This window comes from Dipodomys merriami, unplaced genomic scaffold (assembly GCF_024711535.1).
Source record: "Dipodomys merriami isolate MVZ:Mamm:240054 unplaced genomic scaffold, mDipMer1.0.p SCAF_509, whole genome shotgun sequence".
In the NCBI taxonomy this organism is placed as follows: Eukaryota; Metazoa; Chordata; class Mammalia; order Rodentia; family Heteromyidae; genus Dipodomys; species Dipodomys merriami.
The window spans coordinates 297,578-312,938 of record NW_027206079.1 but is presented as its reverse complement, the minus strand read 5'-3'; the positions used below and the strand labels follow the sequence as shown (position 1 = coordinate 312,938).

The 15,361-nt window shown below is 54.2% G+C and overlaps 3 protein-coding genes across 4 annotated transcripts in view; all 3 read right to left on the bottom strand.

Moving 5' to 3' along the window:
* Positions 1-89: 89 nt before the first annotated feature.
* LOC138810771 (transmembrane protein 25-like) lies at positions 90-4,479 on the bottom strand. 2 transcript variants are annotated; one of them, XM_069997981.1, is made up of 8 exons: positions 4,133-4,479; positions 3,562-3,873; positions 2,511-2,801; positions 2,169-2,300; positions 1,809-1,839; positions 1,601-1,701; positions 1,341-1,430; positions 90-1,224 (listed from the first exon to the last, which is right to left on the bottom strand). In XM_069997981.1, exons 1-8 carry the CDS (start codon positions 4,200-4,202, stop codon positions 1,151-1,153), a joined length of 1,101 nt encoding a protein of 366 aa, XP_069854082.1. In that variant the 5' UTR covers positions 4,203-4,479; the 3' UTR covers positions 90-1,150. The 2 variants fall into 2 exon arrangements, with proteins under 2 accessions (XP_069854082.1, XP_069854083.1); XM_069997982.1 differs by having other exon boundaries at positions 1,341-1,427.
* A 348-nt stretch (positions 4,480-4,827) lies between these two features.
* LOC138810802 (tetratricopeptide repeat protein 36) lies at positions 4,828-9,279 on the bottom strand. Its single transcript, XM_069998076.1, has 3 exons — positions 8,998-9,279; positions 7,969-8,157; positions 4,828-5,102 (listed from the first exon to the last, which is right to left on the bottom strand). Exons 1-3 carry the CDS (start codon positions 9,110-9,112, stop codon positions 4,840-4,842), a joined length of 567 nt encoding a protein of 188 aa, XP_069854177.1. The 5' UTR covers positions 9,113-9,279; the 3' UTR covers positions 4,828-4,839.
* A 3,467-nt stretch (positions 9,280-12,746) lies between these two features.
* Positions 12,747-15,361, bottom strand: part of LOC138810769 (histone-lysine N-methyltransferase 2A) — a 78,025-nt gene continuing 75,410 nt past the window's right edge. The window contains exon 37 of the mRNA XM_069997976.1: positions 12,747-15,101. Coding sequence (XP_069854077.1) covers positions 14,826-15,101 — 276 coding nt within the window. The 3' untranslated portion in view covers positions 12,747-14,825. The remainder of the gene's footprint in view (positions 15,102-15,361) is intronic.

Below are 15,361 nucleotides of genomic sequence, written 5' to 3'. Positions count from 1 at the left end.
TACCGAGAGAGGAGGCGTTCCTTACAAACATTGACTTTAAAAGGATAAATTTAAAAATGTATTTCAGGAAATGAAGCAGAGACATCATCTTCATGTTTGAGTTTACTGTGCTCAGCACTGTCCTGGGCAATAATGTGAGAACAATTACAAAACGAGAGCAACAAGGGAAAAATATACTCTGCACTGTTATTCAAGCACTTCCATGTTGCTTCTTAAAGCATTCTGAGGTCATTTGGGGGTATCTGGTCTCCCTCTTTCTCCATGTCCCTCTGTCCCTGCTTACAACCAACCCCTAAAGAACACGATGGGGCAGGACGGGGGCTTCCGGCTGATTGGGGCTGGGGTCCGTGGGAGGGAGACATGCTGAGAGGGAAACCATCAATCCTGAGAACTCGGGACACAGTGACTCACAGGAAACTTGGGGAAGCCAACGGGGCTCCAGGCCCTCGCTCCCCGTCCCCTAGGGGATGTGCTTAAAGTGCTAACAAGAAAAAACGATGCATAGCTTCATGCTACCCTGGATGCCGCCAAACTAGTCACCTCTCTCCCTCCCCAACACCATGGGTGCAGGGCCAAGGGGGCTTCCAGAGCCCAGCCAGGAGGAGGCCCAGGGCGTAGACTACAGTGCCCAGGAGGAGGTGGGGCACAGGTGGGAAAGGGCAGAGGTGTGCAGCAGAAGGGGCTCCTTTGTGCTTGCCAATGGCCCCAGGGCCTAGGCTGTTCCTGTGCAGCTAGTAGGGGACTACATTTTCCCTGAGGGAACAGAGCTACATAGTGTGGGAAGGACATGCAGGGCCCTCTTTGTCCCTCAAGCCGGCAGGCAGCCTCCGGGCCTCCTGTACAGGTGCCGAGGAGTCCGTGTGGGCACCTAGCAGCCTACACCATACAGGTGACACCGAAACTCACCTGGCCAGCGTCCACTGCCTGGGCCTAGGCACCAGGAAGCGCAAAGGACCGAGTTCTGGTTGGCAGTCCTGCCTCGTGCATCTGATCCCAGCGCAACCGCAACGTCACATGCAGCTCCCGGGGGACTCCTTGTGGGAGTGCCAGCAGGCGGCGGCAGCACGGGGCCTCTTCGTGCTGGCAACCCGGCGGGGCAGGGGGTGGCTGGGGGTGCCCAGGGGCAGCGCTCCCGTCTCCCCCATGCAGCTCACAGCCAGATCTCATCGCTGCTCACGCTGGACACTCGGTAGATGTAGCCCAGCATGGGCAGGCGGATGAAGCCTGCGGGGTCAAAGTTCCCCAGAGGGCTCACCTTGAGGGGCCTGTCCCCTAGCCTCAGGCTGCTTTCACTACATAGGGCGGGGCAGAGGGGCAAGGGGCTCCTTCCTCCCCAGTACCTCGGCTGGTGAGAAGGCCCCCAGTCTCAGCTTCCAGAAGCTCTGGCCGGCTGCTGTTCCGAGCCATTGGTGGTTCTACTGGTTTCCCTGCTGGGTGACCGTGTGTGTGTTGGGCGGGGGAAGGGAGTGGAGATATACCCAGGATGAAGGCTGTGCCCAGGGGCGCCCAGTCCCTTCCTCCCTTCCTCCTAAGTTCCAGAGCCTTCTCAGAAGCTCTTCTGAAGATAAAGCATGGGCAAAGAGCAGGGTCCTACATGTACCTCGGGGATCGGCAGTGAGGTCGTTGAGCTGAAGGTTGGACGGGAGGGACATATTCTCCCGTGGCAGGCGCACATTGTTGAGTTTCAGGTTGTTGGAGTCACTGTGGGGTGGCACAGGTGCTTGGATGCTCTGTGGCCTGCCTCCTCAGACCTGCCAGAACCCCACGTTTCCTCACACCTCCCTCCACCCAGCACCAGGAAGCGTTACCTAGAGATCAGAGATGGGCGTCGGGAAGGGCCTGAGGACAAAGACATTGTGCTAATGAGGACAAAGAAATTATGCTAATGAGTCACTGAGCCGGCTCCCGCTGGGCTCTGCCCCCCATATGCCCTCTCAGACCTGGGACCCTCAGGCAACAGGGGTCTCTCAAACGCCCAGCCCTCGCTCTAGGATCAGAGATGTGTTCCAGTGCTTTCTCCTGCTACCCATAGCCTTACCACAGCCACCCCCTGCAGCGGCTCCACACGGGTCAGAGATGACGTGTGCCCAGCTCCGCCTGCCACCCTTGCTGCCTCCCAACCCCGCCTCCGTCCTCCAGTCACCCTCGGCCCCAGCGCCTGGCCCTACCTTTGAGTTTCTTTTCTTTCCTGCAGACCAGGCAGGCCACCAAGGTGCTGAAGCCCACGAGGGTGCCCAGGGCAAGCCCTCCGGCCACAATGATGCCCAGCAGCGGCACCTCCACCCGGGCGGCCCAGAGTCCTGCAGGGTGCCCGCCAGTTAGGCTCCAAATGCGTAGGACCCCAACCCTTCCATGTCACAGATGACAGACAACCCGGCCCTTCCTGCCCAAGGAAGCTGGGCCAGCTTATTCACAAGGCCTGCTCAGTGGCCACCAAATTGTCCTGTTTCTGTGCTGTGATCCCCATGTCCACCCGCGGGTTCGCTGGACCAGCTGCCCGTGCTGCTCACCTGGAGCTGGAAGTGAGGCGCTCGTGACACCCACGTCATTGGTGGCCACCACCGAGAGGTTGTGTGGCAGGCTGCGGAGCTGCAGCTGCACAGTGTGGTTGGTGAGCCAGGGGTAGTTCTGAGCATCCAGCACCAGGAAGTCAGAGGTGTTGACAGTCACTGGTCCATCTTGGTCAATCCAGGTGATATTGGCAGGTGGGTTGGCACGCACCAAAGCAAACAAGACAACCAGGAGGCCTGGGTCCTCAGCCTCCTGATACTTGGCTCCAACCTGGGCAATCTCCGGCTTAACTGGGGCAGAGCAGAGGCAATCACTCTCAGCACAGCCCCTCCTACTCGGGCATTTCTTCCCCAACTGGGGGGGGAGAAGGGAGTCCGGAGCCTTTTACAAGTGAACACCAAAGAACAGGATGGCTGGGCTTGCTCCCGAGATGGCCTCTCACAATAATTAAGAATATAAATCCAGGTAAGAGTCTGGATCCACCGCCTGGCCTTGCTTCTTATCCCATGCGTCCTTGGGCAGACTGCTTACCCTCTTTATGTCTCATTTTACTCCTCTGTAATATAAGCCAGTGGCTCATGCCTGTAATCTTAGCTACTCAGGAGACTAAGATCTGAGCAGTGAGGTTCAATGCCAGCCCAGGACAGACAAACCCAAGAGACTCTTCATCTCCAATTAATAGAAAAAAGTAGGGGTGTAGCTCAAATGGCAGAATGCTAGTTATAAGCCAAAAAGCCAAGGGAGAACTCAAGTCCTGAGTTCAAGTCCCAATACTGCACACGTCCCCCCCCACACACACACAGAGGAAATTCCCTCATAGAGTCAGTGTGAGGGAAAAGACAGTTACTCTTTGTGTTTGCTAAATGTCCTGCTCAAATTGGGCATCCTGGCAATGCCTGTAATCTGAGCCTGTGAGAGGCTGAGGCAAAGGAGGATTGGGAGCTTGAAGCCAATTGGCCTAAATGGTGAGAGCCTACCTGAAAAAACAACAACAAAAAGAAGTCCCGCTGAACACCCCCTTCCGGCTGCCGTGGCTCCAGAGGTACTCACACTGCACATTGAGGATGACGGAGGCATTAGCTGACCGGCCACGGCCTGGGTCCTGCAGGGAGCAGTTGAGCTCATGCTGGGCCCGCTGAGCAGTGACAGTAAAGGTGCTGGTACCTCCGGAGAAGGCCTCCCCACCCACACTGAGAAGTCTTGAGGTGGTGGCTTCCTGGAGCCGTCCGTCCAGGTACCAGGCCAATCGAGGCGTGCCAGGGCCTCCTGCCACCCGGCAGGTGAAGGCATGGCGTTCATTCTCCCGAAGTGCCCGCTCTGCCCAGGTCTGACCATCAATTTGTGGTGCCAATTCCCCCCAACCTGGAACATAGCAGGTGGTCTCTGGGAAGGTGGGTTCTGCTCTGTGACCAGGATGAGGTTCAGTTACAGAAGGGCAGCATGCCAAAAGACAGGGCAGCTCAGTTCTCTCAGTTGACCCTAGGCTGGGAAGGGGCGGGAGGGGAGGCTTGGCCCTCGGGGCCCGGCGTGGGTAGGAACCCCGAGGGAAGACGCAGGCAGAAGGCACCAAAGGGACGCTGGCTCCCACAAGCACTTAACCAAGGAACGCACAGGGGTGTACCTGAGCCCAGAAGGACTGGCAGGAGCAGCAGCGCGCGCGGGAGCGTGGCTGGGCCCGCAGGCGGCCGCATGGCGGCTGGCCAGGGCCTGGGATCCAGGCTGCGGCGAGCGGGCTCCGGGGTCCGCCCGGGGAGAGTGTGCGGGCCTCGCAACCCCCGGGAGTCGGGGATGTAGACGGGCTCGCCGAGGCCACGGCGAGGACCGGAGCAGCGAAGCTGAAAGGCACTGACCCACCCCGCACGGCCGCACGCGCGGCGGGCGCCGCACCCAGCCCCGGCTGCGGGGGACGCAAACCGCGCCGGCTGCGCGCGCAGTCGGTCTACACGCCCCCTGCCCCCAACAGGTCGCCCTTCCTCCGACCCCGGGCCCTCTCCTGCCCTCTCCCCTCCCTCGCCATAGGCCCCTTTTCCAATCCTGACGGCCTTGGGCCGAGGAGGAGGTCTGGCGGAGGTGGGTGCCAGGCGGGGGTGTCACCGCAGCATCCCGGCGGCTCACCTGGTGCCCTCGGGGAGCAACTGCTCAGGTCTGCCGGGCGCCGCAGTCCCTGACCGGGGCGGGGTCTGCGCCAGGCAGGACCAATCGATGCCCGTCCGGCTGCCGTGTGCGTGGGGCGCGAGGGCAGACACACAGAGGACGCAGAGGTCGGCGAGGCCTCGCAGCTTTATTGGCTCAGGGTCCCCTCCCGGCCCCCCCCCCGCCCCCTAGTGCTCAGCGTCCGTTGCGGGGGCCGCACAGCTGCCCCATCATGTCGGCCAGCATGCGGTTGCACAGCGCGGCGTAAGGGTTGAGCAGCACCAGCTGGCGCCGCGCGAAGGGGCTGCCCAGCCGCGCCGCCCGCTCCAAGTCCCTGCGGGCATCTTCGTCCCGGCCCTGCAGCCGCGCCAGCAGCCCGCGCTGCACGAAGGCCTGGCGGGCGGCGCGGCCGCGGCCGCCGCTCAGCTCCAGGGCGCGCTCCAGGTCCTCCAGGGCGCCTGCGCGGAGGGGGGGGGTGAGGCGGGATCAGCGGCGCGCTCCCGACGCCCGGGCCCCGCCCACCTGTCATTCAGGACTCCCGGAGGCTCTCGGGAGATTTTTATCCCTCCCCCGCCACACACACCCCAGCACGGAGCAGACATTTGGGACTTGGGGAAGGGACCGCTTCTCCCATGACACCGGTCTGGGAGGAAGGGCGGAGGCTTGCCCTTGGCTTCACAGACAGTTGCAGAGCTGCCCCAAAAGCCTAGGACTTGCGTGGTTCACCACGACGTGAGCCTCCCCCCCCCCCCCCCCGCCAGTGGTTCACGCCTATAGTTCTAGCTGCTCAGGAGACTTGAGACCTAGAGGATTGTGGTTTGAGGCCAGCCCAGGCAGGAAAACGTCCACTAGACTCCCATCTCCAAGATAAATAGCAAAAAGCTGGGCTGGGTGTGTGGGTTAAGTGGTAAGAGCCTCAGCCTAGCAAGTACAAGGCCCCAGGTACAAACTCTTAGTACCCAGGTGTTTATAGCTCATCCTTGTAATCCTGCTTACTCAGGAGGCTGAGATTTGGAGGATCTTGCTTTGAAGGCAGAAAAGCCCAAGTGACTGTCGTCAGTTAACCAACAAAATACCACACTGCAGGCATAGATTAAATGGTAGAGTGCTGGCTGTGAATAAAAAGCTGGACAAGAGTGCAAGTCCCTTAGTTCAATCCCCACCACCAGAACATGCGCGCAAACACACACACACGTACGCACGCACACACAGAGTTCCTTCAAACACAAAAAAACAAGTAGTGAAGGTTGCTGGGAGAACTGAATGATCACAGTATTGATTCTGGCCCATTGTCCCTGCAATTCCACAGAGAAGTTACTAAGTATAAATCCTGTGTCAGGGCCTTACTCTGAATCCCAGGGACCAATGTATCTATCAGCTACAAAAGCACTTTCTCAACTCTTCCTTTCTGAGGGCTCTCCCCTCTCCCCCTTCCTTCCATTGCATCATTTAGAACAACTGCTCTCTGCTGTTTACTGAGCTCGCTACCTTTCCTCATTCTCTATCATCTTCAGTATGGTGTATCTCATTTCTTTGGAAGGAGGTTCCCGTGCCAGTTTCCCAGCTTCATTTTTATGATCCTTATATAATACAAAAGAGTTGGGTTGGGGTTCTGAACTCTGAACTCAGAACCTCAGGCAGCTAGTTGGAGTCTAGCTGCTTTCTCTTGGGCTCTGCTTCACACTCATTCGAGGCTCCTAGAGAGTGCCACAGGGGCCTTGGGAGCTCAGCCCCGTCCTGGAGCAAGGCTGAGTGGCACAGTTCCAGGACTTGGTTCCCAGAACTGACACCAGCGGTGCTCCTCACCCCACCCAGGCTGCTGATGGGGAAGCCCTCAGACTGTGGTGTTGCTCAGTTTCCCTCTGCAGAGCTGGTCTGGAGGAGCTTTCTAGATGGAATCAACCTGTTCCACTCAGGAGTTTTGCTTTGCAAGCTGACTTCATCAGCACAGGGCAGGCCAGCCTGGAAAGGGCTTTGGAGGATTCTCTGTTGTCTCAGAATGGAGTCCAGACTCTCTGGTTGGCATTTTTGGTTCCAGGAACACGTGTACTACTAATCCGGTTACCTCATTCCCCATTAGGTCTCTGTGGGTTCCATCTTCCCATCAGCCTGGCTCATTACACCATGGGTTCCTGTGCCAGCCAGTCTATCTTCAGTGTAGTAGGTCTGACCCAGTTACCCTACCTCTGAAACTTCTAGGTACATGTTTTCAAGAGGTCAACCTGAGCTGGGGGCTGGGAGCTCATGCCTGTAATCCTAGCTATATTTAGGAGGCTCAGATCTGAGGATCATGGTTTGAAGCTAGTCTGGGCAGAAAACTCCATGAGACTATCTCCAATTAACCAGCAAGAAAACAGAAGGGGTTCAAGTGGTAGACTAGCCTTGAGTGAAAAAGCTGAGCAAGAATGTGAGGCTCTGAGGGCTGGGAAGATGGCTCAGTGGTAGAGCGCGTGCCTTGCATGCCCGAGGCCCTGGGTTCCATTCCTCAGCACCACATAAGCAAAAAGAAAAAAGCCGGAAGTGGCGCCGTGGCTCAAGTGGTAGAGCGCTAGCCTTGAGCTGAAGAGCTGAGGGACAGCGCCCAGGCCCAGAGTTCAGGCCCCACGACCGCACCCAAAAAAAAAAAAATAGTGAGACTCTGAGTTCAAGCCTCAGTACAGGTGTGTATACACACACACACACACACGCACACACACACGTCCAATCTCTGACGCACTGAGTTCATTGCCACCTGGCCCTGCCCACCTCTGTGAGCTCACTTCCCAATCTTTTCATGCTGCCCACCTGCTCCAGGAGCAGCTCTTCTACCGCCCCCCTCATGCCCGTCAACTCATTATGTTCTGCTCTGAACTATGACCAACCCCAAGAGCAGGATCATGTGGATTAAGAGTGCTACCACCTGGCTTAAATCCCAGCTCTGTCCCTTCTGGGCTGGAGGAGCCTGAGCACACTAAACCTTCGCATGCTTCGGTTTCTGCATCTTTAACATGGATAACACTAGATATGACTTTTCAGGTTGTTTCTATGGCTCATATGTAAAGCATTTAATGCATGGCAAATAGGAACTACTATGTAAATGTCAGCTGTCGGCAGTGCATTTCTTATCTTTGTGTCCTCTGCTCTAGCCCACTGCTAGTCCATAGACTTTCATCAGATATTCCTTAAACGAATGGGTTACAGTATCTTCTTTCACAGTCTCCCACAAGTTAGCAGGGCCCACTCCTAATCCCAGGCTCTCATCCCCCACGCCCCTGCTCCACCCCAGCTCATCTCAGTGCCTTCGAGAGACACTTTCTGCAGAGCTTCCCAGGTGTGTCCCCTCACCTGCCACATCTCCACGGAGCCGCCTGGCCTGCGCTCGGTTGTTGTAGGCAGAAGCTCTCTCCGGCAGCAGGCAGATGGCCTGGCCAAACTTCTCCAGGGCTGTGCTGAGGTCACCCGCCTCTGCTGCCATCACCCCCTGCAGCTCCAGGACTTTAGACTGCTCCAGTTGTGCTTGAGGGAAAACTCCATCTGCACAAGGGGGTGAGGGGAACGCACACAGGACAGAGGGACCCGGGAATGAGGTTGGAATCCTGGGAGCTGAGCCGCCTGCCCAGTGTGGACCATGGCAGGGGTGAGTTGCAGCGTGTGGGTAAGAAACACTGAGCTCAAGGCAAGGAGCTAACACTACTACCTAAGGCCCAAAGGAATTTGGAAAAGGGCCCTGGGACTCCTCCTGGCCAACAGTAGTCCAAACTGGTTCCTAGGTCAATAACGTAGTCAAGGTCACCGTCTTTAAGTTCTAAGTTGGAAGCTTTCGTCTTCCTGGCTCTACATTGAGCTGGTTCTCATTTTACTGCACTACTCTGCCCCTTAAAGGCCACCATGACATTCCTAGGGTGTGAAAAGCCCCCCCAGCTGTATTCCTCAGCCTTTCAGCCTGTGGTTTCAGTGAGGCTTGAGTGTCACCTGTCTAGAAACAAGGGCATCCTCCACTAGGGGTCGCTGCTGAGCGTGCTTCCTCTGCAGAAGGAAGTTCAGGGCTGACCTTGTTATAATAGTGTAAATAAATGGCAGCTCTGGGGGCTAGGTCAAGACTAGTCAACTGAGCCACTATCCCCTTACCCCGTTTGTCCTCCATTCTGTGGGAGATAACATTGTTTTGACAAAGGTTTAAGAGTTTAACATCACCCAACAGTGAGGCTTTGGCACCCTGCTGGCAGAATGTCTCTTGCCAATCCCACACTGTACACTCAACACGAGCCAGCCTCCAACTCTGATGTCAGTAACCCAGCTGGGAGGAAGCAGCAGCCCTGGTCCCTTCCTCCTTGGTGCCCGTGTGCAGAGCACAGGCCAAGGTCAAAGGCTCACCTTCATCTTCATCCTTCTCTGCTTCCTCTCCTAGGTCCAATCCCACTACATCTCCAAAGGGGGTGTCAGGGTTGAAGATGGCTTGCAACACTGCCTGATCATTCGGAGTCCCCATGGTGCTCCCGAATGAAGTCTGGAGAGGGGATTGAGGACAAAAGAGGCAGGGTGCTGGGGTGGGGTCACAGCGCCCCACAGGTAGCTGATTTTAAAGGAGGAGATTCTGTTTGGGGACCTCCCCCAGAAGTGCCTCCCATTCCTTGGCTCTAGTGTAAGTTCAACCTCCGTGATTGGGGTTAGTGACCTTGGCTTAGCAGAATATTTGCAATGATTTCTCAACTGAACATGTGCTCTTACCAAAATAAACAGATCCAGTCTCAGCCTTAAAGTGGAAGGTGCTGGAATGTTTTTGTCAGTCACAGTTTAGAAGTCATAGCTTGACTTTCCCTGGATAAAGTGGGGATGAAGCTGGGCACTGTTGGCTCAGACCTGTGATCCTAGCTACTCAGGAGGCTGAGATCTGAGGATCTAGATTCAAAGCCAGCCTGGGCAGGAACATCATGAGACTCTTATCTCCAATGAACCACCAGAAAACTGAAGTGGTGCTGTGGCTCAAGTGATAGAGCAGTAGCCTTGAGCTGAAGAGTTGAGGGACAGTGCCCAGGCCCAGAGTTCAAGCCCCATAACCGACAAAAAAATAAAAATAAAGGGATGAAGGGCAAAGGGGACTGGATGAAGGGAACTATTCCTCTGTCCTCTTGACCCTTTCCTCACATCCAGCATGTTGGATCCTGAACACAGGTCACTGCTGAGTGAAGGGAAGAAATCCAGGTTAAGGCAGCCAGGAAGCAGTGGGACCAAAAGGCAGCCACAGGGAGTGCACTTTGTGAGTCTATCTTTTTGTTGTTGTGCTGGTAATGGGACTTGAACTCAGGGCCTGTTACTCTCACTCAGCTTTTTGTTTTTTTTCATTCACAGTGGGCACTCTACCACTTGAGCCACACCTCCACTTCCAGTTTTTTTGCTGATAACGAGTCTCATGCACTTTCCTGCCTGAGCTGCCTTCAAACCTTGATCCTCAGATCTCAGCCTCCTGAGTAGGGAAGGATTACAGGCGTGAGTCACCAGTCTAGCTCATAATTCCATCTTAAAAGGCTGTACTGTAAAGTATTTTGAAACCTCGACAGAGGCCATGCCCCTCCCCATTGCCGCCCCTGCCAAAGCCAGAAGGAAGCGCGACCATTTGCAGCAATAAACTTGACATGTTTATTAATTAAACTATCACTTAAATAAAAAAAAGTGCATAGAAAATAAACATGTTTAAAAACTCCTTTTTTTTTTTACAACTATGTACACTTTTTACTTTTACATTCAGTCTTTCGTAGAGAGCTTTCAGCATTATTATTTTTTGAACTATTAAAGTATTTTCCTTCACCCCTGTCACAGGGAGTTAACACTGATGGACTTACAAACATTTTCCTTTTTTTTCTTTTTTTTTTTTCTTTCTCTTTTTCTCTAACCAGAAGCTTGGAAGAACACAGGAAAAAAAAAAAACTCAAAAGATCTGTTATACATGATAAAGTTGTCGAGAAATGTCTTATTTCTAGAAGCTTGTCGTCTGTTGATCTTGAAACAATTATTCAACTACCTGTATTTACTAAAGAGACTGTTAAAAGTTCAATAAAAGAAACACCACAAATCTATTTTCTTGGTTGAAAGACAGAACTAGAGTACCTCAGAACAAGATACCAGGAAAGCACAGAACACAAGTTTCCCCTAAATGCAGGTGGTAACCCCAACATTCATAACCAAAAGTAGAGAAACAAAGAGTACAGGTACTGACTGGCAACATTCACGAGCAGGAAAAATCCAGGTGACACCATTTCCTCATTGCTCTCTGGGAGAATGGTGGATTTTGCCAACCCCCCTGTGGCTTGGGGTCCCCGATGTGAAAATCAGAGGAACGCTAGCCTGACATTTTCCTGCTCTGCTAGCAACTGTAACACAATCCTTATCTATAGTGTTAAAGAGAATTAAAAGCCATGGACTGAACTAGGCTTTGTTACATGGTGCATTACTATATTAGTTCCTATATATATCATATTTATATTTATTTGAAAACCAAAACAAACAAAAAAGTTGCAAGTTTTCAGAGTGTGAGACTTGACTGATATTCATGATTCGGCACAAAACCATCTGCTCAATAACCTTGTATTGCTTTTAAAATGAAGGAAGTGAAAACACAAAATTACACCCAGCCCTTTGCAATGACCCGCTTTTCCTTAAAAAACAAGTTGATTTCTATGAAAAAGAATCCCAAATCAAACTTAACATCTGACAAGGTTTTTGACCTTTAGTATTTTCAGATAATTGTTTGAACGTCAGTCCTTTAGAAAGATACATTCATTAAAAGATGGTGTGTGTGTGTGTGTGTGCGTGCGTGTGCGTGTGTGTTGTTATATAAGGTTTTTTTAAATCAAGGTGACTGCATGGTGCTCACTGCGTTGGCCGGGGGGTTGTCAGGGTGGTGGTAAGCTGGGACCTGGTAAAGGAGCCTGGTTCAAAACACAGCTGCAGGGGTGTCCCTGTTCACTGCTACTGACCTAAGAATGGGGGAGGGAAGCCACGGGGGGGGGGGCGGGGGGAGAGAGGAACCAGGGGACCAGGTTCCGGCCACGGGGTCAACGCCATGCAGCTGTACTGGCCACACAGCTGTCACTGAGCCACCAGAAAGTGCAGCCACAACAGGTTCTAGCAGCAAAGCGGTACGTGAGCTGGCTCTGAGAAGTGACCAGGCTCGAGCTGTACTCCTTGGGATCTGGGATGCCTCTCAGGGGGCACTCCTGGGAATGACCCTCCCTCCCCCCGCCAATTCCTCAGTCAGCACTTTGGTGCGGAGGGTCCCTTGGTCACTTTCAAAACAGACATAGTTTTCAGACACAGTTTTGGAGACAGCCAGGCCATTTTTGCCTTCTTCCCCTCTTCCTAGGGAAACCTTAGTTTGTCCCCCGAGTTGCTGGCAGGTATGCTGATTTTGGCAATGGACTCAAGGCTGAGCTGCGAGAGGGGGTTTTCTCCTTTCTGTGGGTGAGTCGGGGTGAGAAGGCAAGGCAAACCGTTCTGCAGCTGGCAGGGGAGGCAGAGTGCTCCTCCCCTGCCCTCGGGGCGTGGGTATGGACAGAGGATGAGGGCTCACAGTTCAGCTGGCCTAGCAGGGCAGTGACTAGGTCTGTTTAGCTGAGTTTCCCCCACCCTCGGGCTGGCCTCTGGGTCTTTCTCACGGTGAATTCACGACCCATCAGTGCATTAATCATTTCAGTAACAAATGCAGCTTAAGTTTTTTTTTTTTCATTAAAAAAAAATAGGAATACAAGGATTTACCAAAAAAACCTCACACAGTGCAATAATAAAGTGAACGAGCCGCGCGTGGGACCCCTCGGGCCACCGCATGTCGTTCATGGGAAGAGGAGGACGGGAGGTGAGGGCTGGGTAGGCTGCTGCCCAGTCCCCTGCTGGCACTTCGCCACGACGGCAAGGAAGCCTCTGCCGCCCTGGCCACAGTGCTGGGCTCCCTGCATGACAGCGGCGACAGCGACAAGGGTCCAGCAAAGCCACCAGACCAAGTCCTTAAGGTCTTGGGAGAAAAGGGAGCCCAGGATGGAAGGCACCGCAGAGCCGGGAGTCCTGGGGCAGAGTGCTGGGCTGAGTCGTATTGCTTTGCTAGACTTGCAGAGGAATGGGCGAGAAAAGGGCGCCCCCCCCCCCCCCCCGCCGTGGACTTCGCTGCTGGGCAATGCCGCTTGGCGCGGGGTCTGCTTTATCGTGAGCGGTCGCACTGTGCTTCAGTTTCAACAGGCCGCCCCGAAAGAGGGCACAGGGGATCAGCGGGTTCTTTGCGGATCTGAGGACTTGGTGGGCAGAGGGAAAGGAAAGAAAAAGGAAATGATCTGAGACAGATGGTGATGGAGGATGTCAAGGTGCCACGGAACTGGTTGGCTGCTAACTCTGAAGTAAGGCAAGATGAGGGAAATGCGCTAGCCGGCCGGGCTCGGAGCCAGCGCCAGAGGTGAGGCCGGGCGGCGTGGGAAAGAAGAAACTGGCGAGTCAAGATCCTCCTGTAGCCTTGGGAGGAGGGGCTTCCTTGGGAAAGGACGGGAGCGGCCTAATGGAGCTGAGTGATCTTCCTTCAAGAACCGACCAGAGAACACTGGTCACGGGGGCACGAACAAGCTACATGTGGAACAACGAAAAGCACACCTTCCAGGGGGAAGCCAGGCAGGGAAAACCAGACTCTGTGTGTACAGCTGAATATTTCCTCTAACTTCATCCTATGAAAATAAAAAATTATTAAAAACCGATTTTCTTTTAAATTAGGATAATACCGCGGTTTAAAAAATAGCCTTGTCATAAGTGCTTCTCCCTATGAAGTGCTTCTCATAGAAAAATATACAAAATATATTTACATTTATAAAACCTTAAATAGTAAACTGTAAACAGAACAGAGTAAAATCCAATGACTTAATTTAACAGGTTCAAGACACGCACTGTCTTGGGGGAAGGAAGAGAAAAACACTGGATGCTGCGCGAGCGCACCGCGCCGGGGCAGTAGTGTCATGGAGCCCGCTTCAGCCGCGGCTGCGCGCTGGCAGCGACGGCCCCTCCACACCCCGCGGTCTAGTCCCCAAGTTTTGGGCCTTGAAATGATTAGTGTTCTGCCTTCAACTAGACATTGACTATTCAAAAACGAAGTCTTCCTATGTCTTAAAGAGGGGAAAGAAAGTTCCCGTGTCCTAGGAAGGGAGGGGCGCAGGGGTTCTCCTGGTTATGGTACTCTGGTGGTGGCATGATTCAAATCCTATTCAAACAATCTGTATCCTCTTCTAAAAAAATCATGCTACATATATTTCTTCAGAACTCTCAGGGGAGAGTTGCACAAAGTCTTCAAATTCTGTCTGGTTCTGGCTAGCGGCTCCTGTCCACTTCCCCCCTGGAGTGCTTGCAGCTCGGGGACCTTCGTGTAGGCACGCCCTGCGCCCACCGGCGAGTGCCCGAGCCCTGAGCGGGGAGTCAGCTCCCCTACCACCCAGGAAGCAGGACGGGAAAGCAGTGGGATGGAGGACAGGAAGGAAGGCGGAGTGAAGAGAAGAATGGCAGAGGAAGGCCGCTCCTATGGTCAAGAAGGTGATTGGCTGAGATAAGGCTCACAGGGATTAAGTCCTCCCACTTCCGGCCCACAGGCTCAATGTTTGGTAATTAATTGGCACAACCCCAAGACAGCCTTTTGACACCAGAGGTGCCAGGAATCCTGTCTCCCAGCTGGAAGTGAACTCTCTCAAGGAGGAGGCGAGCAGGGAAAACCACCAGACCTCTGTCTGTTCAACAGATGGCCATAGGCAGGGCCTGGCTGGCAGACTAGCAGGCTGTGTCCAGCCAGCCCCGTATCTCAGTCCTGCCTGACCCTCGGCTCCGAGAGCCTGGGGAAGAGCTGAGGTGAAGTGAGGAAGACAACTGCTCTTGGAGGAATGCTCAGGCCCCACCTCCCAAGAAAACCAAGCCTCTCGAGGCTCCTTCCAGGCACATGGCCCAGGACCTAGCTCCCCAGCAAGCTTAACAGCTGACAGTCAAGAGGGGTCCTCCAAGAAAGCCCGTCATGGATCTTTTCTTTGAGACCTCATTTCTAAGACTCTGACCACATGTATGACATGAATATGGACATGAGGGGGTCCGGCCAGAGGCCCCTCCACCAGCCCACTTGGTCCTGGAGCAAGGCCTTCAGCACTGCTTTGGGTGGCCCTGGGTGCTGGTACTTGGGCCCGGGGGAAAGAGCAGCGTTAGTTCAGGAACTTGCGGCATTTCTTGGCGCCGCAGTTGCAGGGCAGCTTGTTGCTGGCGTCCTCGATGGGGAACTTGTAGTCGTAGGTGAGCTCCTCGCCCCGGTAGATCTTGCGCATGGCAAAGATGACGATGTGCTTCTGCCCATCGATGTTGATGACGCGTGAGTAGCAGTTGGGCTCACACGAGTGATTGATGAAGCGTGCGGCGTTCCCGTGCATGGTGGCATCCACTACTTCGGAGTCGTCAATGCGGAACATGTAGCAGCCGATGCCCTGCACGTGAACAAGAAGAACTGGCTATTTGCTTACTAACTTTAGGTGCTGGGGATGGAACCCCAAAGTCAAGAGATGAATCATTGAGTCATACGGCCTTGAAACTGTTATTCCCGCTCCCCCCCCTCTTTGTTTTTGCCAATATTTGGGCTTGAACTCAGAACCTGGGTGCTGTCTCTTGCTTGGCTTTTTTCTCTCAAGGCTGGTGCTCTGCCACTTAGCCACAGCCCCCACTTCTGGCTTTTTGGTGGTTAACTAGA

What these genes read in the sequence shown, in the direction of transcription:
- LOC138810771 (XM_069997981.1), bottom strand. Translation starts at nt 4,202, where the DNA reads ATGCGGCCGCCTGCGGGCCCAGCCACGCTCCCGCGCGCGCTGCTGCTC. An exon ending in CCTCACTGCCGATCCCCGAG is followed by an intron (nt 1,431 to 1,600) that starts GTACATGTAGGA and finishes ACGGTCACCCAG; the next exon opens with CAGGGAAACCAGTAGAACCA. An exon ending in GGGCCTTCTCACCAGCCGAG is followed by an intron (nt 1,225 to 1,340) that starts GTACTGGGGAGG and finishes TTGACCCCGCAG; the next exon opens with GCTTCATCCGCCTGCCCATG.
- LOC138810802 (XM_069998076.1), bottom strand. Translation starts at nt 9,112, where the DNA reads ATGGGGACTCCGAATGATCAGGCAGTGTTGCAAGCCATCTTCAACCCT. An exon ending in AGAGAAGGATGAAGATGAAG is followed by an intron (nt 8,158 to 8,997) that starts GTGAGCCTTTGA and finishes CCCCTTGTGCAG; the next exon opens with ATGGAGTTTTCCCTCAAGCA. An exon ending in GCTCCGTGGAGATGTGGCAG is followed by an intron (nt 5,103 to 7,968) that starts GTGAGGGGACAC and finishes CCCTCCGCGCAG; the next exon opens with GCGCCCTGGAGGACCTGGAG.